Raw genomic sequence first — 20,251 nt, forward strand, 5'->3', positions numbered from 1 at the left:
AAAACTGTCTCTTACTATATGTATATTCTATATGTACATATAAATAAGGTTGCAAACTTGGTTGTCAACCATTTGTTAACTAGCTTAAAAAGAAACACAGAATGAAGTACATGTATTACTGAAATCATATCATTACACATGAATAACATACTCTCTTTAAATGTGTAATCTTTTGCATATGCATGTACATGCATTTACATGTAATTGTTAATTTTTTTTTTACATAAAGGATTTTTCGTGACTTCATTTTTTCAGAAATTCAGAGAACTTAATTCCAAACATCTTCAGTTTCCTTGTTATGCTATCCTATGAGAAAACTCACAGTAAAACAATCATTGGAATGCCCAAGATCATTCAGCTTTGTGATGGTATCATGGCGAGTGGACTGCAGCCTGTGTCTCATGGTAAAAATAATGCATTTATCTACTGAAGAATTTTCAAGGAATAATGTAATCATGCATATTACGTGGAAATATAAACATCACTACATGTTGTTTGAATCTTAAATATTCCCAATTCTATTTGTTTTCTCTGAGATAACTCTTTGAAAGTTAGTTGAGTTGATTTCTTGATCATTCTACCAGAATGCAAATTTCGCCAAGCGAAAGGTCAGGAGCTAAGAAGGCCTAATATGCATGTAATTCTTGTGAGGCTGTCTTTGTGTTTGACATCAGTGGGCGGGGACTATTGAAATTGACATGTGAGGCCTCGTGTAATTTAAATCTATTAGTCTACATTTTTAAAATCTAAATTTACAATTTTATTTCACAGTGAAATGGAAATATAAGGAATCACTGTCTAGTTAGTAGAGTATGCCAGGGACATCAACGATTGTTGGAAATGTGGGAAAATTTATGCATAACGGGCTTCGCCGGTTATGCAAATTATCCCATGTTTCCAACTATCGTTGATGCCCTGGCATACTCTACTAACTAGACAGTGATTCCTTAAATATTTATGTAGAAACATGTACTGTACCTTGTAAATATGAAATTTTCTAAATTTGTGCTACATGTAAAGCCTTTGATAATGTTTTAAATATCTGAAATACTTCTATTTTAACAGCCATTCCTGCTCTGAGACCGGTTGTGTTTGACTTGTTTTTGTTGAGGGGAGGGAACAAACCTGATATAAGTAGAGATCTGGAGACACAAAGAGAAGTGTTAGTGTCCATGCTTCTTCGACTCATCCAGTACTACCAGGTAAAATCCACCTGTGACGTCACTCTTTTGTTTGAGTTCTCCATTATTTTTCAGGAATGGAGAGTTGTAAATTACATTGAAAACAGAATTTGTTATGTTCATATTCTCCTTTCTGTACCTCTACTGAGGAAAGAACTTACAAAATTTTAACAAGTTTATTTACACATAAAGAAAATAAATATGGCACTGTTGAGAATTGATCCAGGTTCCTTCACCTTCGCAGTCAGGTTCTCATCTCACTATGCTATCGAAGCTGTTGAATGACACGTACCGGATTTAAATAACTTTAGTACATTTTTTTGCCTTACTTTCTCTCTCTATATAAATAAATACTACTTATATGTTAAATGTATGTTTACACTGTATTTTATGTTTATTATATATTAACAAACAATAATTACAAGCATTTAAAAAGGTGGATTTTACGCGGGTTAATATACTCGTAGCACTCCATTCCTTAAAAGCAATGAGCCTCGGCCCCTTTGGGGCCTCGGCTCCAGTACTTTTGAGGAATGGAGGCTACTTGTACATTAATTACGTAAATAATGGTTATGTCACACCCAAAACTGTGTCAAATCTTCATCCAGTACTGCCAGGTAAATAATGCTTATGTCTAGCCCAAAACTGTGTCAAATCTTCATCCAGTAATACAGTGTACCAGAGAGATAATTCTGTTTTTCTGTTTGAAACTGCTTCATAACATGTATAAGTTGGAGGAAATAATGAAACAATGTACATTTTTTAATCTGCAAACTTGAATTCAATTATACAGACACTGGATTTATTGGTGGTGGTTCTACAACAAAGTAAGAAGGAAAGTGAAGATCGCTGGAAGAGATTATCTCGTCTGATAACAGACAGTTTACTACCAGCCTTAACAGCCAATCAGGTATAAGCTTTTACCATTCTGATAAAAACAATCAGCCAGGTAGTAGATAAGATTCTACCAGCCTTGTAGTTTTTAGAAGGTAGAGGCTCAAATGGCCTAGAAATTATTAGGTGGCCTAAAGGAAATACATGTATTACATAGTATTTGCATATAAGTCAAATGCATATTATTTGCAACCAAACCACTTGTTACCATGTTTTGTTGATGAATTTGCTAATTACTATACAAATGTAAATATGACTTTTCTTTAGTTCAAGATTGTATAGTGTTCTTGTTGTTTGGAAGCATTTTGTGCTCGAAACTTGAAATTAGATATAAGAACAACTCTTTATTTTACAGCTACATGTATTCAGGAACTTACTGGTGTCCTGATGCTTCTCTTTACAGGTGAATTTAGACAATGGTGAATCATTAGATGTGCTTCATCGACTATTTGAGTGCCTAGCTCCCATTGTATTCAGACCAGTGGATATTTTGCTGAAGACATTGTTACAAGCTCCTTCAAACATAGTAAGACATAAGTACATCAAAGTACTTCAACAATCTTTTTTTTTTGATATTATTTCAAACTTGAATACAGTAATTGTCATTGAAGTAGAGAATTATGTCTCCCCTTCCAGGGGAGACATATTGTTTTTGTCGATTTTCTTCTTCTTCTTCTTCATCCAAATTTTGTCCAGGCCGTAACTTTAATACCCTTTGACATTAAGACTTCAAACTTGGAACATAGATAGATGACATTGAGAAGGAGCGTACGCCACCAACATTTTTGACCTTGACCTATTTATAAGGTCAAGGTCAATCTATTACATCAAAATAGAGTTCAGCCCATAACTTGAGATAATTTTGATATTAGGACTTCAAACTTGTAACATAGGAAGAAGACCTTGAGACAAAATGCACTGCATTAGAATTTTGACCTTGACCCCTTTCTGCCTTCAAGGTCAAATAGGGAAAAAACACGATCTGACCATAACTCGAGAACCTTTTGACATTAAGACTTCAAACTTGGAACATGCAGAGGTGGTATAAAGGAGGGATGCATGCCACCAAAATTTTTTACCTTGATTCAATTATTATAAGGTCAAGGTCAATCTTTTACATCAAAATAGAGTCCAAGCCATAGCTTGAGTACCCTTTGATATTAGGACTTCAAACTTGTAACAGAGAAAGAAGACATTGATACAAGATGCAACACACCAAAATTTTTGACCTTGACCTCTTTTCTTCCTCAAGGTCAAATAGGGAAAAAACTTGATTAGACCATTACTTAAGAATCCTTTGTTATAAAGACTTCAGACATGGAACATGCAGAAGTGGTATCAAGGAGGGATGCATGCCACCAAAATTTTTGACCTTGATCCAATTATTATAATGTCAAGGTCAATCTTTTACATCAAAATAGAGTCCAGGCTTTAACTTGAGTATCCTTTGATATTAGGACTTCAAACTTGTAACATAGAAAGAAAACATTGTTACAAGATGCAACGCTTCAAAATTTTGACCTTGACCCCTTTCTTCAAGGTGGAATAGAGAAAACATGACTAGACCATAACTTGAGAACCCTGACATTAAGACTTCAAACTTGGAATATGGAGAGGTGGTATAGAGGAAGGGTGAATGGCAACATTTTTTTCACCTTGACCTATTAATAAAGTCAAGGTCATTCATTAACATGAAAATATAGTCTAAGTCATAACTTGAGAACTTTTTGACATAAGGATTTCAAACTTGGAACAAGGAAAGACAACATCGAGACTAAATGCACTGCATCAAAATATTTGACCTTGACCACTTTCTTTAAGGTCAAATTAAGAAAAACACAACCAGACCATTACTTGAGATCCGTTTGACATGAAGACTTGAAATTTTGTACACAGAATTTGAGTTGAGATGCACTGCATTATTATTTTTGACCCTGATCATATATTTGCACTCGTTAATGTTGGTAAAGAAGGGGAGACATGTGTTTTTTTTGTTAAAAAAACAATACCCACTAGTTATCATTAAAATTGGATCCAAGTACATGAATAATGCATATTAAAACCTTTGTGAGCAAATAGACCTAGAATCCTATCATGTTTGAAGAAAACTCTGTAGTATTGGTTTAGGGTACAACTGAGAACTTACAGCGTTGGATGTGTCTAGTGTTGTCTGTGGTCCGAGTTCTCATGGCTCAGTCCAAAGAGGAGGTCATATTGTCACGCCTCACCGAGCTGAGAATCAAACTCACCCTCTTCAAAGTTCACAGCTCCAAATTGACAGAAGAAGAAAAACAAATGGTTCAGGATATGGTACCAGAACAGATTCTAGCCAGGTGAGTTTTATCTTTTCTCTGATATGCTTTAGTTAATTATTCTCACATTGACTGTTGACACAAATGACTTACAGTCAGGATGCATGTCTCCCCAAGAAATTGTCTGGATAAATGAAGTGAATGATTAATGAAATGAACCTAATAATTATAGTTTGTGTACATAAATGTTAATTCTGTTCCCAACAATTTTCGTCCAGAATGTGAGGTGTCCTGATACTTCTTGTCCTGATTAACCAGGCTCCATTACATGTATGCATTGACACATACTGTCATTGGAGAGAAAATTCACAACAATGTAGACTGAAATTTGCAGATTATAGATCTTTTTCTCACTTTTGTAGGTTTCTGGTTCAGGTGATCGGGAAATGTCTAGAGGTCATCATGGGTCATCAGTTGTCTTATCATGGGTCACGGGACCACACAGACTTCCTGTCTCAACAGCTGTCCCAGTTTCTTCTTTACATTACGCACATGTTCCAGTCAGGTACCTAAGTTTACTGTACTCTGATATTTCATTAATGTAACAAAAGAGACTAAATATTTGTAGATTTGATATTTCTTCTCCATTTAGTATGCTTTGTTGGTGCTTGTTGGGATGAAGATACGTACAAATACTGTACGTGTACAATGTATTCAAAATTTAGTGCAATCACTGGGTATTGAGCGATTGGCATAATCATGAATTAGCGCTACACCCGTACTCGCCATATATTGTGTTAATCAATGATTTATTAACGGTATTCATGAATTAGCGCATTATTGTCCATGCCAAAGCCACTAAAATATGAAGTCCGCTTTTTAAAGTACATATAAAGTAATTCATTTAGGATTTTACTACGAGGTATAACATGAAGATGTATCATTAATGATGTCATAGAATACTCATTTAATTGAGTATCACTTGGCCATACCAATAATTGATTAAAATTATTATTAAATAAATTGCTTTAAAACCAGGAATATAACATAATTTTGATTTGTAACAGAATGACAGGTTAACAAATTGGAAATAGACTTTGTCATTATGCTTCAAAGTTTTTATGTGTAATAGAAAAGAATAGTAACTTTGACTTTTAATGGAAACACTCTATAGAAGCATTATTTTCATTAAAAATATCTTTTTCCTGATTTTGTATTTCTATTCTGTTTTGTCTGTCAGATACATGGATGTCAGTTTTCTCTTTATATAATGCTTTGAACCAGCTAAGCATTTAATAATTGAATGTCAAATACATGTACATGCAGATGTATAAACAGTAAGGAGGCTGATTGTTATGGATTGATATTGTATTCTTCAGGTATGTTTAGGAAAGTTGCCACCTGTGCACTTCAGATTGCTTCTGAGGAAGCTGTTGATTGTTTCTACAGCATTAAGGAAGTCAACCGTAACTTCCTGTCTGTTTCCATGACACTGCCGACCTTGACCTTACAGTGGTGTAATATTCTGATCCTTTTGAATTACGATGACCAGAATTTATGGAGTGAGGTTATGCAGACCCCAAATAGACATCTCAAACCAGGAACAAGGTACTGCAAACACTGATACAATCTAAAGTTTTGTTCTCATGTGTTAGTATTAAAGCAGTGAATTTCAGTTTGGGTGTTCAGTGTGTCATATAACACCGATGGGTGTGCTGACAAATTGAATTTGCACATTATGAAAGTTGTCTGCGGGGTTGTCCATGTTATGACACAATAAATGTCCAAATTTAGAATTCAATGCTCATAGTTACGAATGAACATTTATTGATTTCATGGTAGATTGATAAAATATAGCTTTATTGAATATTTTGTGCCTGTTTAAATGATACACACTGCACTTGAATATCCATCGTCACAAGCCACAGGTTTTGTGTCCATTCTGTTTCCACAAAGTTTGTGGAAATAGAATGGACACAAAACCCAGGCTTGCAACGATGTTGAATAGCTAAATTGAATGTTTTATATATGATTTAATTTTCTTTGGAACTTCTGAAGAGGGTGGCATTGCATTAAAGCAAATAATGGACTCCTTGTTCTTATAGTCAATCAACAAGTCATGAAGCTCACCCTGTGGCAGAGACCCACTGTTGTAACCAGGAAATCTTAAGACGAGGGGGGATCATTCTCTTCTGTGACTTTGTGGTCAGTCATCTACCATTAAGAAACACTTGTTGAGAGAAATATGTGATTACAAAAATAATACAATTTCTTTCTTTTTAGCTCTTCTGAGCCAAAGGCTCAAAGAGCTAATGCTATGGCCATTTGTGCGGTGTGCGGTGTGCGTAAACTTTTTAGAATATGGGCCATAACTCAAGAACCCCTTGGCCAATTATTGTCAAATTTGTCAGAGGGTATCCTTGGCCCAAGGGCTCCCTTTTATACTAAAACTGGGGTTGTGACCCTTTAACAAGGGGAGATAATTAGGAAAATAGAAACAAAAGTACTGGTTGCTAAAAAATCTTCTTCTCAAGAACCACTGGGCAGATTATCACCAAACTTACACAAAAGGATGAGGATATGTTGTAGATTAAAATTTGCACGGGGATTTACCCTGGGGCAAAGGGCGTGGTCTCAAGGTCACTTCAAAGTTGACCAAAAATTACATTTTATTAAAATGTTGATATTTTGCTTACTATAAGGACTAGGATCATCAAATCTTGTCAGTTGGTGCATCTAAGGACCTCATATCATGTTGACTCAAAAGTAGGTCACGGTGACCTACTTTTTAAATTTTGCGGCCATTCTTTTTCAAAATGATTTAGAGGCATATTTTGAAGAATTTAAGGCCTATGATCATCAAACTTTGTCAGTTGATGCATCTTGGGTCCTCAAAGTACGTCAACTAAAAAGTAGGTCACCTTGACCTACTTTTTGAATTTTATGGCTAATCTTTTTTAAAACAATTAAGGTCATTAATTTGAATACGGGGAGGCTTAGAATCATTAAATCTTGTAAGATGATGCATCTTGGGGCCATAAAACATATTTATTAAAAAGTAGGTCACAGTGACCTACTTTTTGAACTTTGCAGGCATTCGATTTCAAAGCGTTTTAGAGGCATAATTTGGACATTTTAAGTCCTATGATCATAAAACTTTGTAAGTTGATGCATCTTGGGTCCTCAAAAAAGGTCAACTGAAAAGTAGGTCACCTTGACCTAATTTTCAATTTATATGACTATAATTAAATATTTCAGGTACTAATTGGCTTAGAATCATCAAACTTTGTCAGTTGATGCATCTTGGGTCTTCAGAGTAGGTCGACTAAAAAGTAGGTCACAGTGACCTACTTTTGAAAATTTATGGCGTTAATTAAATATTTCGGGAATTATTTGGCTTAGAATCGTCAAACTTTGTCAGTTGATGCATCTTGGGTCTCCAGAGTAGATCGACTAAAAAGTAGGTCACCCTGACCTACTTTCGGAAAATTTATGGCTTTAATCAAATATTTTGGGTACTAATTGGCTTAGAATCATAAAACTTTGTCAGTTTATGCGTCATGGGTCCTCGGAGTACAACAACTGAAAAGTAGGTCACGGTGACCTACTTTTGAAAATTTATGGCTTTAATCAAATATTTTGGGTACTAATTGGCTTAGAATCATCAAACTTTGTCAGTTGATGCATCTTGGGTCCTCGGAGTACAACAACTGAAAAGTAGGTCACGGTGACCTACTTTTGAAATTTTATGGCTGTATTTAATTTTTTCAGGAATTATTTGGCTTAGAATCGTCAAAATTTGTCAGTTGATGCATCTTTGGTCCTCGGAGTAGGCTGACTGAAAAGAAGGTCACTGTGACCTACTTTTGAAAATTTATGGCTGTAATTAAATATTTTGAGTACTTATTGGCTAGAACCATCAAACTTTGTCAGTCGATGTATCTTTGGTCCTCGGAGTACAGCAACTGAAAAGTAGGTCACGGTGACCTACTTTTGAAAATTTATGGCTTTAATTAAATATTACAGGTACTAATTGGCTTAGAATCATCAAACTTTGTCAGTTGATGCATCTTGGGTCCTTGGTGTAAAACAATTGAAAAGTAGGTCACTTTGACCTACTTATAAAATTTTATGATTATAATTTTAAAAAATATTTTAGGTATTAATTGGCTTAGAATCATCAAACTTAGTTGATGGGTCCTCAGAGAATGACAAGTGATAAGTAGGTTACCATGACCAACTCTCAGGTACTAATTGGCTTAGAATCATCTTGGGTTCTCAGAGTGTGAATTGGAATTTCAAGGGTTTATGTAAATATACAGGATACTTCGAGGCTTCAAATAGAAGTGATAGGTTGTACAGTTTATCAGAAGAGCGATTCAAGGCCCATGGGCCTCTTGTTATATGATAAAACTGTTGTCCTTCATTGTAATGTGATTTGATATAAAATGTTGGATGTGTGATTTTGACTTGCAGTGCGAGAACATGTTGGATGCGGAACACATGACTTGGCTAGTGATCAACCATGTGAGTGACCTCATACAGCTGTCCCGGGAATCCCCAGTCCAGGACTTCGTCAGGTATCTATAGCATACAACTGTTTGTAATCAGAGACAATTTTATCAATGTGATAAACAAAGAAATGTTTTTAATGATTCGTGCCTGTACATTAGTACATACATGTAGTACAATGGTGACATTAAAATGTATCTCCTCTTTTAGTGCTATACACAGGAATTCAGCAGCCAGCTGTTTGTTCATTCAAGCCATTCATTCCAGAGGTCAGGATGTGTCCAAAGTAAGATTTATGAATATTGCGTATTAGATCCAGTTTCCATCTGGTAATGTGGAAATACATACTTTGTATTATTCTAAACAAGGTTATTTTCACCCATTGTTTTATATTGCCTTGTTCTAAATTTGCTGCAGACACAGTTGTGTTCAAAGAGAGATAACTTTTTCTATGTGCCTCATCTTGCATTCACCCCGAGGAAAATTTATATGTTTGCAGTTATCTTCTACCTTTGGCTCATACATTCACCTGTCATTGGTTCACTTGTATCCCTATGATTTGTCCGAAAAACAGTGCATTTTTTCTTTTAAATGTTATTCCAGGTAATTAGATACTTGCTCTGATGTTTGTCTATTAAGCTACTGTAACAGTGTAGATATTTACTCAGTATATTTAGAACTATTGCTTTAGTATGAAAGGATCCTTAGAATATCATTGTGTTTACCTTTTGTCAAAAATCTTGATCTGAGCTTATTGCAGAGGTTTCTGAGATAGAAATGAACAACTTCGCACGGGAGATTGGTATTCAGTACATAAACATAATGTAACATTTACATGTAAATAATGAAACATTTGTGTCATACAGTACATATTGATAGCTTCAAACAGTCAACTCTCTTATAGCCATCCCAAATAAAGAAGACAATGAAGTGTGTAGAGGCTATTCATCTTAGCCAAACAGGTGCCCTTTTGACCCTGCTGATTGACAAGTTTCTGAACACCCATCATCTCTCTGTGGCCCGCCTCTGTGATACCATTGCCTGTCACAGGGTAGAAATGTTACTGGCTGATAACTTTGAGGTATGTAGTTAATATCGAAAACAGATGATTGGTGAAAGTTATGGAATTTCATTCTTAATGAACTTACATGTAGCTGTACTCACATGGAATGTATATTTAACTCACTGACTTTTTTTTTATCTGATACAGGATGCTAAGAAACAGTTACCATTAGTTGATTTAGATAAACTCCTTAAATTTATGGAGACCCATTCATTGCTAAAGAGGTAAGTATTGTGTAGAACAATGCTGATGTATTAAAGTACTAATGGATTTTAGCACTACATCTCAAAAACTCAATTTCCTTATTCACAATCCAGTGAAGGTCAAACATTGCAAATTAATGTTTTACATGTATTTAAAAGGTTAACTACTGAGTGAACAGATATTATCTACAAGTAAATGCTGCTTAAATTTTGTAGGCATGCTAGGTTGGTTTCCTTACTACAGAAACTGAGGGGGACCCTTGACCCAGAAACTTCTTTATCTCTGTATGCTGACACCTGTCACCCTGTTCTTAGTAAGAAAGAATATCTCCACAATCAGATGGACAAGGTAAACTTAAAAAAGAGTTTGTATGTAGATTCACATACATATATAGAAAAATGTGTATATTTATATATGTATATAAGATATTTTATAGATTTTTTTGTCGTATGTTTTTTCCAGACAGGGAATTTATAAAAAGTACTTTCCTTTGTAGGATTTGTATCTGTCCATAGTTAAGTATCAATGTTCCAATCCTGACTCTAGTCCTAGGGAATGTGGCTTGCTGCTTCACAAACTGGAATATGCCGATATGTTGGCTATAATGATGACAAAGGTGGGTAAATTTTGATTTGTACATGTAATAAGTAAAGAACAATCTGTATCCTTTTCTAAAAAGAAAATCTGGGTCATTGCAGCAGCAAAACAGGATCTATGAGACTCTGACAGATGTTTATACATTGTAATACTTTGTCATATGAATATTTTAAGTAAATTTACAACATGGTTTTATTTCTCTTCCTTGTTATTAGGAGTTCAGTCTGGACATTCTGTCAGAGTGCTTAACCCTGGGAGCTCAGTACACCTTAATAAAGAGCACTGATTCAGTCACGGTCTTAGACAGTGAAGGGAACCAGGTTCTCCAGGAACCAGTGACAGACAATCTATTCCAGGCTGCCCAGCTCACACTGACCCGTCACATCAATAATGTCATCAACCTTCTCCCCGCCCCTCACCAAATACTCACGTTCTCCTCATTCTTTGTGAAGGAGAGTCGATACCAGGAGAAGATGAATGATATATTCTCTGACACTTCCTGGAAGGACATGATATTTTCACTGACCAAGACATTGAACTGTTATCTGCAAGCTATGGATAGGTTACCATGGAAACCTGATATTCCCGTGGAATCTCACTGTGATATTTGTAAATTTAGTGTATTGTGTATGGAGGTGAGGGCTTTAAAAGTTCTTTTTTTTGGTCAACTAATAGGAGGAAAAAGGGCAGAGCTGTACCTTTGATTTAGCAAACCTACATGTGTACATATACATGTAGAATATATTGAAAAATGATTCTTAACGATTCTGTAAAATGCTTCTAGATGTAATTTATGAGATTTTATTTTTTTTTTCTTTGAATTTTCATCAATTTTTTTTGTAATCAAAAACTGAAATTCAATTCAAATTTTGAATCTAGTTGTATCTGGAATTGAAACATATAATGTCTTTTCCCAGCTTTTGTGTTGGATGTTTCATAATGACATTCTCCCCACCTCGGAGCAGTTGAACGTGTGTCTGAAGTGTACTGCAGTCATTCTACAGAATCAACAGCTGTCTGCAGTGATTGGCCAAAAAGACCGGGTGTCATGGATAGCATCTATAGCTTCTTCTATCTACCAAGTCTTTCTCTCCTGTAAGGAAATTACATGTCGACATATTTCATTGTAGATTGTAGATAACATTCTGAAGTATTTACAAGTTATACGATTGTACATGACTGTGTACATGTTTTTAGCTCTACTGGTCAGAGACCAGAAGAGCTTATGCGATAGTAAGGTGTCCGTCGTCCATCCGTCTAGCTGTCTGTCTGTCTGTCTGTCTGTCTGTAAACAATTTTTCAAAACGCTACTTCTCCTACAGTTTTGGTCCAATTTCAATATAACTTGGCACACAAGTAGACTACACTTATGCCCTGTTCACACGGAGAGTTTAATTCGCAGTAAATTAATGCTAAGTAAACTAATGCGAATTAAACTAATGCGAATTAAATTGTGTTCACACGACAGCTAATGCGAAGTAAACTAATGCGAATTAAATTTTTATTTCTACAGTAAGGCTATTCAGTAAGGCTATTATGACGTCATTTTGCGAATCACGTCACATTGTGCCGAGCAGATACATTTGACCACTGATTTGACATAATGTCATAGTGTCTGTACACATTTTAGTGATTATCATAGTTTTCCTTTGTTTTCCACTCAAAAGTAGCACAAGTACCCATATCTGACCATCGACATGTGGCCTGTGACTTAATTCTGCCCTTACGCATGCGTCAAAATTTAATTCGAATTAGCTTCGCTTAGCGTTCACACGGAGCCAATGCGAAGTAATTTAATGCGCAGTAAATTAATTCGAATTAAACTAATTCGCTTTAAATTCTCCGTGTGAACGTGGTTCAAATTTAATTCGCAGTAACTTACGTTTAATTCGAATTAAACTCTCCGTGTGAACAGGGCATAAGATACATAATTTAGTGCATCAGTTTTTGATTTTGATGGACGGTGTTGCCATGGTTACTAAAAATAGAAATTTCTGTGAAATTCCTTTAAAACGCTACTCCTCCTACAGTTTTGGTCTGATTTCAGTATAACTTGGCAAACATGTAGACTACACTAAGATACATAATTTAGTGCATCGGTTTTTGATTTCGATGTACGGTGTTGCCATGGTTACTAAAAATAGAAATTTCTGTGAAGTTCCTTTAAAACGCTACTCCTCCTACAGTTTTGGTCCGATTTCAGTATAACTTGGCACACAAGTAGATTACACTAAGATACATAATTTAGTGCATCGGTTTTTGATTTAGATGGACGGTGTTGCCATGGTTACTAAAAATAGAAATTTCTGTGAAATTCCTTTAAAACGCTACTCCTCCTACAGTTTTGGTCCTATTTCAATATAACTTGGCACACAAGTAGACTACACTAAGATACATAATTTAATGCATCGGTTTTTGATTTTGATGGACGGTGTTGCCATGGTTACTAAAAATAGAAATTTCTGTGAAATTCCTTTAAAACGCTACTTCTCCTACAGTTTTGGTCTGATTTCAATATAACTTGGCACACATGTAGACTACACTAAGATACATAATTTATTGCATCAGTTTTTGATTTCGATGGATGGTGTTGCCATGATTACTAAAAATAGAAATTTCTGTGGAATTCCTTTAAAACTCTACTCCTCCTACAGTTTTGGTCTGATTTCAATATAACTTGGCACACAAGTAGACTACACTAAGATACATAATTTAGTGCATTGGTTTTTGATTTTGATGGACGGTGTTGCCATTGTTACTAAAAATAGAAAATTCTGTGAAATTCCTTTAAAACGCTACTCATCCTACAGTTTTGATCTGATTTCAATATAACTGGCACACAAGTAGACTGCACTATCATACATAATTTAGTGCATTGGTTTTTGATTTTGATGAACAGTGTTGCCATTGTTACTAAAAATAGAAATTTCTGTGAAATTACTTTAAAACGCTACTCCTGCTACAGTTTTAATCTGATGGTTACTTAAAATAGAATTTTTTGTGAAATTCCCATAAAGGTTACTCCTCCTACAATTTTGGTCTGATTTCAATCTCATTTGGAACTCAGTTAGAATACACTACGATACATAATATGCATTTCTGTTTTTTTATTTCGGTGAATGGTGTTGTCATGGTTACTAAAAATAGAAATTTCCGTGAAATACTTTCAAAACGCTACTCCCCCTACAGTTTTCGTTTGATTTCAATTTAACTTGGCACAGAAGTAGACTACATTAAGATACATAATTCTATTTATTGTTGCATGTTGCAAAGTTTCAAATCCAAGTGCTACTTTTCTTTTGTTATACGTACAGACCAGTAGAGCTACAGTCTCATCAGAGACTTCTGGTTTCATTCAGTTTTGAATTAGAATTGCTGAGATTGAAATTGAAAAAGAAATGCTACTTTACAAATAAATAATGTTCTGTTCATGCTCTTAATGGACAAAATTTACATGTATAAAGTGAGACCTTAATCTTGCTTGTAGTGGTACTCATTCCAGGAGACAAACTAGTCACAACAAGCCAGGAGTCATTTGAGGAACCCAGTGGTCAAAATGGTATGTCTGTTACTGTGACTTCCCAGAAAAAGTTTTATATACATTTATGCTCTTAGGACTGAATATACTTACATGTATGTAGAGATAAGCATGCTTGATGCCAAGTTTTTGTAAATTATTTACATAGTAAGATAAGTGACTTACATAGTAAGCACTGTTTGGATCACATCCCAGGTAGCCAACATACTGATGTTGAGGTACCTTAGTTTATCTGTATCATTCTACTTGTATTAGGTTTCCCAAATCACTTTGGTATTTTATTGCTGCATGAATCTGTTTCATCAGTTTGCATCAGTCTTTTGGGTAAACCTTACTTTACCTGACCCCACATCCACAAAATCATTGCACTATGATGTAAGATTTACATCACCTGACTGATAAGGGTTAATTTCGCACACCACTTGAATGATAAGGGTTAGTCTTGCACCAACATAAGAGAATAGGGTTAGTCCTTGCACAAGCATTAGACTGATTAGGGTTAGTCTCACATCCAGCTGAGAGATTAGAGATATATAGTCCTCACACAAACTAAACAAACTGTAACCGTGAATTTATCATAATATGTAAAAGTTATGCTATCCATTTTTATACCCCCACTCTGAAGGAGAGGGGGTTATACTCTTTTACTCTGTCTGTGTGTCCATGTGTCTGTAGGTACCAAATTTTCTCATAGTTTTCTCAGCAACTACTTAATGCAGATGCCTGAAATTTTAGCACACTCTTTGTTTAGGCATGCCATATGGTGGGATTCATGGGAGTGTATATTCATATCAGAGTGGGGGTATTACTAGTGAGCATTGGCTCACAGACTTCTTGTTGGTTAAGGAATTATTTTTATGCGTCTATCTGTTTGACATGCATAAAAGACTTTGCAGTTCTAATACAATAAAAAATGTATAGTTATGGTTAAGAAATAAACAAATGAGTAATATTAATTTTTTTTGCAGAATTGTCTGTGATTGTCAAAGCCTGTGATCAGATTTCAGAACTTGTGCAATATTTGTTGTTCAACAAAACATCTCATTCCATTCCTTATTTCTTGGACAGCCATCTTACAACCATCATTATATGTAAGTAATTTAAAAGTACTTGTAAAACAGAATTTCGTCTATCCTCAGTCAGAAATCAGTTGACAGAGTTTTAAAGATACAGTAAGTACACACAGGTTAAGAATAATCTAGAGGTTTGTGTGTAATGTTTTCCAATTTTTTTAGCATTAGCTCGTCTGCCAGCTCTCAATAGTTATGCCAGGACACCATCATTAGTGTGGAAGTTAGGGTGGACCCCAACCCCATCAGGGGAACTAAAGACACACTTACCTCCCTTACCAGTGGACTATCTCAAAGATAAAGATGTGTTAAAGGAGTTTGTTAGCAGGATTAACACACTAGGTAAGAAAATTAGCTAGAATACAAAGTTAACAAAAAAGCAAGAATAATAGTAGTATTAAAAATACATGTACTTATATATTTGTACTGTGAAACTTGTCAAATCTGGACACCACTGGTTCCATAAAAAATTGCCAGATTAGACAACATTCTGGATTAGACAACAATTTAAACATTTGAATTTACTACAAGGGGCTAAAAGATTTCATTGTAATAAGGAAAATTTTGGAATACAGAACATCTGGATTAGACAAGTTTTACTGAAGTATTAAAGTAGTTGTGTGTAAATCTTGATAGGTATTATGAAAGTGTTTATGACACACAGTAGACAGTGAAGTTAATTTAAACTAAACTAATAGGAAAATATTAATTTGTTCATGTGTATGAATGATGTTCTTTTTATATACTATTGTAAAGGTTGGATCAGTCGTCAGCAGTTTGAGGAGACATGGATGAGTTTACTGGCGGTACTGAACCCAGTTATAGAGGACGTCACTGAACACATCTCACCAGAGGTCAGAAAATCTGTACTCACCTAACATTACAAACAGATATAATTCATAGGGGGATAAAGTTCTATTTATATGCAAGCATTCCCTTGTAGTGTAAATTGGAATTTGTGCAGTATTTAGAGATTTGCAAATCATGACACCAGGAGTTAATAGGCCACAATAGGGTTTCAAAGTTCTATGACAAAATAGGATAAAGTGAGGCCACAACAGCAGGTTAAAGCTCTTGCCAAATTATATAGGTAAAAGACTTTAAATAAAATCTCATTTACAGAAAGGCAACCAAAAAAAAAAAAAAAACTATTGATCTGCACACATCCTTATGTGGTGTAGATTCAAATTCATTCATATAATGGCTGGGCCTAAGGTGAGGAATCAAAGTTTTACTAAGGAAATTGAAAAGGGAAAAACTTGGAAAATCTTCTCTCAGAAAGAATGGCCACAAAAGATATATTTTGATATACAAGCATCCCCATGTAACTTTGAAATCACTGTCCCCAGGGCAAGGGTTGAGCCACATTAATGGGTCATGGATTTACATGGGAACATGTACAATTCTAAAAAACAACAAGGCTACGATTTGTAATTTTGACCTCAAGCCTCAGTTTACTGTTGAATAAATTTTTGAAACCATAGAATTAAGTTGATACATAGAAGTTAATACATGTACATGTAGCTAAAATAAAAGTTTTCATTTATTCATATAATTATTCGTATGTATATGGACTTGTTGGAGTGTTGAGGTGTTGTGACCATGCCTGTTCTTAAAATAATCCTGAAAGAAATGGGAACTCTGAAGAATTTTTGATTAGCAAAGTTAAAAGTAAAATTGAGAAATCTGGCTCCTGTTGTAGGAAGAAATAGAGAGGTCACAGTGTATGGTGATAGCTGTCAAGGCCATCACAGCAATGTTATTACAGTCAACCTTGACCCCTGTACCTGGTAACCCCAGCAACAGTGTTTATGAGGTTAGACCAAGGGACAAACCTTTAGGATTTCTACACACCAGGTAAAGAATTTTTCATCCCAGAATGACTGTATGGATATTCTAAGAAGAAATTGCAGGTTTCACCTGTTGTAATGCTTATTCTTGTTTTGTATTCACAGTTCAGTTGTTCATATTTTTATTTTTCAGATGTGGTAAAAAGTTGACCATCATCAGAGGCATCATTGAGAGAGAGGTGCAGGACTTGTATAGAAAGAGGTAGAGTATTCAGTGATTCACAATATACACTGTACATTGTCAAAATTAAAAAAAAACAACAAAAACCTGTATCAAAATATTTGAATAAAGAAATATATTTTAGATATGTAGCTGTAACTGCTAGCTATGCAGTGTCTGTTTGAGATTTTAAGTTATTTATGTAGATTTTGACATTATTTTGACACAGTGAGGATAACTGTAGCAGTAATTTGTGTGAGGGAGAGGATCGGGAGATTCTGAGGTACATGTTTGACAATAACCTGGAGAGGGAGACCGGGGATGTAGGATACAATCTAGGACAGGTAAAGTGTCAGCTGTTTGATAATGGTCATAAAGTTTACCACTTGTTATAGAGTGGGACTGATGTTTCATTCAATTAACATAAATTAAGTCTTGTAGTTTGTATTGTTGATCCTGTAGGTACAAGAGAGTCTATTAGTTAAGGTCAGTCGTACACATACTGTACATGTGTAAAGTGATGGTTTTATGCTGTTTTAGTTAGTGTGATATTCAAATGTATGATTGATTAAATATAATTTTTTGAATATGAAACAACTGAAAAAAGATAATTTTTTAGTTAATTAGTCAATCAATATTAATAAAATAATTTATCATATAAAATAAATCAACTCAAGAAATAAAATAAACTAATTCAACTAATAAAAAGAAACAAACTCTCTTATCCACACTAGAGACACAATGTTGGACATGTATTTTATATCTTTAGGTGTCTATAGAGTCCATCTGGTCAGTTGTTGGGGCTCTTCATGTACAGACAGCTGATTCTGATACTCCAGAATCTCTAAACAGTCCAGAGCAGGAGAATCCAGAAAATGCCCCGCCCCCTCCAATACAACAGCAGTTCCCACTGGTCAATATAGAGAAAAGGGAAAGATCAATCTCGCTGAGTGGCCTTGACATTCATTCCTGTTTACAGTTTTTGTTAGAGTTGTATGGACAATGGCTTTCTCCTAACAGTATACTGAAACCTCCACTGATGCTGAAAAATGAAGTGGTTAAGTCGGTGAGATTTCACTTTGTGCATTTAAATTTTAAACTTATCTCTGAGATTGTAAAACTTTTTCAATAAAACATGCTGATAGGGAAGTGCAGGGATGAACAACTTTAATTACTTATAAAATAAAGAGAATATTTATGTATTGACAGAGAAGTTCTTATTCTATATTTGAATTGTCCAAGCAGTAATTTTATATTTGCTTTAGCTTGTCTCTCTGTCTGACCTGTTTGTGGAGAGAGAACAGTACGAGTGGATGCTGGACTTCCTGTTTGACATTTACAAAGCCCACCCTTCTGAAGATGAGATAGTAATGCAGTATATCAATGTAGGACTCAGTAAAGCTGCTGCTGTCATAGGCCTGGTAAGTATTTGGATTCTGTATGAGGCATTGTATATTACATGTAAATGTAAATGAGTCCATATCTCCTTGCGATTAGTACAATTCTACTGTGGTAGCATAGAGTATGGGTTTTGAAAAGCTTGAAAAGTTTATATACAATTTTTGAAAAAAAAAAGAACTGAAGATTAAAAAAAAAGAATTATGAAGGCAGAATTGTAATTGTTCAGCATTTTCAGCTTTTTACTTTGTTGTTGAATGATCAGGAATTTAAGGAATGAATAACCTTTAAATAATCAACAGGATAGTTCTGGCATAGAAAAACTGATGAAGTTATTAGACACAGGCCTGCGGAGCCCTCACCTTCCGAGTAGAACGGCGGCCATGCATGGAATCCTCTATCTTCTGGAGGCAGGCATGCAAGAAATCACCAAACCTCTGGTTCCCATGGCAACAGACTTCCTCCTCAGAAATTTAGGCAGCATAAGCCAGTAAGCACTTTGAATTAAAAGATTTGGCTGTTAAATATGTCCTGCAGGAGCAGTGATCTCATTAAAGAAGTTTTGATATCCAGAGTCATTTACAGTGAACATGCATTTTGCATGAGTTGACTAGTCCCAGGAAGTTTTTCAATACTTCTGAACTTCTTCAATCATTATTTAAAGCATTAATCATAGTTATAAGCTACATGTACATGTTTCTTTTTTCAGGACTTGTATAACAAGTCAGCAATACATTCTTACAATGTGGGCCACAGCTTTCTATATAATGGAAAATTATCATGTGGACCTAAAAGATTTGGAATTTCCTAGCAAAGTTTTACAGGTTCAGTACCTCTTATACCCATTTTCCCTCTTCCTTGAAGTATCTGATTACAGCTGTTTCATATTTTAAAATAGTAATCAAATTAAATTTCTTGTGCATTGTATTCTTTGTGCAGTGATTCCAGTGAAGTGCATGTACATGTACAGTGCACATGTATATTTTCAGTGTAAAGCAGATTGATTTCATCTATGAATTACAGTGAAGTCTTTCAAAGGTTTTTTAATCTTTGTCATCATTACTTACAGTTAGCAGTGTCCACAGCCTCTGGGAATGAGGAGAGTGTGTCCACCCCTGTGTATCTAGCCATCCTGAAGGGCCTGGAAAGGTTACTCCTCACTGATGTCCTGTCCCAGCAGGACGCGGAGGCCATCGTCAAACTGGGGGTGGATAGGTAAGGGGAATACAGTCAAACCTCATTTTCTCAAATTCCTTAGGGTTGAGAAAAAAAACTTTAAAAAGATGTCTGATTAATCGAGATATTGAGGTTAAAACATTTCCATGGTATTTGAGGTGTCAATGTTTGAGATACTGAAGTTGTATTGTATATACACTGTATATGTACATGTATGTTTGTTCAAAAAATCTATTGGTTTTATTGTCTAATAATCACTGGGCTCTGTGTGGTCTTTTCAGACTAGTAATACATGTACATTTGTGAATTATACTGGCATTTATACTGGTACATGGTAACATGGTAATTTCAATTTT

General features: G+C 35.0%; 1 protein-coding gene across 2 annotated transcripts in view; it reads left to right on the forward strand.

The window, feature by feature from the left end:
- The window catches only part of LOC133180932 (huntingtin-like), a 48,222-nt gene that overhangs the window by 21,495 nt on the left and 6,476 nt on the right, over positions 1 to 20,251 (forward strand). For both annotated transcript variants that reach the window (XM_061315395.1, XM_061315396.1), the window contains 28 exons: positions 256 to 404; positions 1,066 to 1,202; positions 1,975 to 2,091; positions 2,479 to 2,601; positions 4,203 to 4,408; positions 4,750 to 4,892; positions 5,707 to 5,935; positions 6,433 to 6,532; positions 8,804 to 8,907; positions 9,050 to 9,125; positions 9,744 to 9,920; positions 10,050 to 10,126; positions 10,322 to 10,454; positions 10,603 to 10,722; positions 10,919 to 11,338; positions 11,621 to 11,798; positions 14,191 to 14,262; positions 15,210 to 15,332; positions 15,477 to 15,653; positions 16,068 to 16,165; positions 17,014 to 17,168; positions 17,295 to 17,363; positions 17,551 to 17,665; positions 18,091 to 18,387; positions 18,587 to 18,742; positions 19,022 to 19,209; positions 19,429 to 19,543; positions 19,789 to 19,934. In XM_061315395.1, the coding sequence (XP_061171379.1) occupies positions 256 to 404; positions 1,066 to 1,202; positions 1,975 to 2,091; positions 2,479 to 2,601; positions 4,203 to 4,408; positions 4,750 to 4,892; positions 5,707 to 5,935; positions 6,433 to 6,532; positions 8,804 to 8,907; positions 9,050 to 9,125; positions 9,744 to 9,920; positions 10,050 to 10,126; positions 10,322 to 10,454; positions 10,603 to 10,722; positions 10,919 to 11,338; positions 11,621 to 11,798; positions 14,191 to 14,262; positions 15,210 to 15,332; positions 15,477 to 15,653; positions 16,068 to 16,165; positions 17,014 to 17,168; positions 17,295 to 17,363; positions 17,551 to 17,665; positions 18,091 to 18,387; positions 18,587 to 18,742; positions 19,022 to 19,209; positions 19,429 to 19,543; positions 19,789 to 19,934 (4,200 nt within the window). The remainder of the gene's footprint in view (positions 1 to 255; positions 405 to 1,065; positions 1,203 to 1,974; positions 2,092 to 2,478; positions 2,602 to 4,202; positions 4,409 to 4,749; positions 4,893 to 5,706; positions 5,936 to 6,432; positions 6,533 to 8,803; positions 8,908 to 9,049; positions 9,126 to 9,743; positions 9,921 to 10,049; positions 10,127 to 10,321; positions 10,455 to 10,602; positions 10,723 to 10,918; positions 11,339 to 11,620; positions 11,799 to 14,190; positions 14,263 to 15,209; positions 15,333 to 15,476; positions 15,654 to 16,067; positions 16,166 to 17,013; positions 17,169 to 17,294; positions 17,364 to 17,550; positions 17,666 to 18,090; positions 18,388 to 18,586; positions 18,743 to 19,021; positions 19,210 to 19,428; positions 19,544 to 19,788; positions 19,935 to 20,251) is intronic.

Source organism: Saccostrea echinata, unplaced genomic scaffold, assembly GCF_033153115.1.
Source record: "Saccostrea echinata isolate AGI-Se365-2 ecotype Australia unplaced genomic scaffold, CSIRO_AGI_Sech_v1 ptg000008l, whole genome shotgun sequence".
Classification (NCBI taxonomy): domain Eukaryota; kingdom Metazoa; phylum Mollusca; class Bivalvia; order Ostreida; family Ostreidae; genus Saccostrea; species Saccostrea echinata.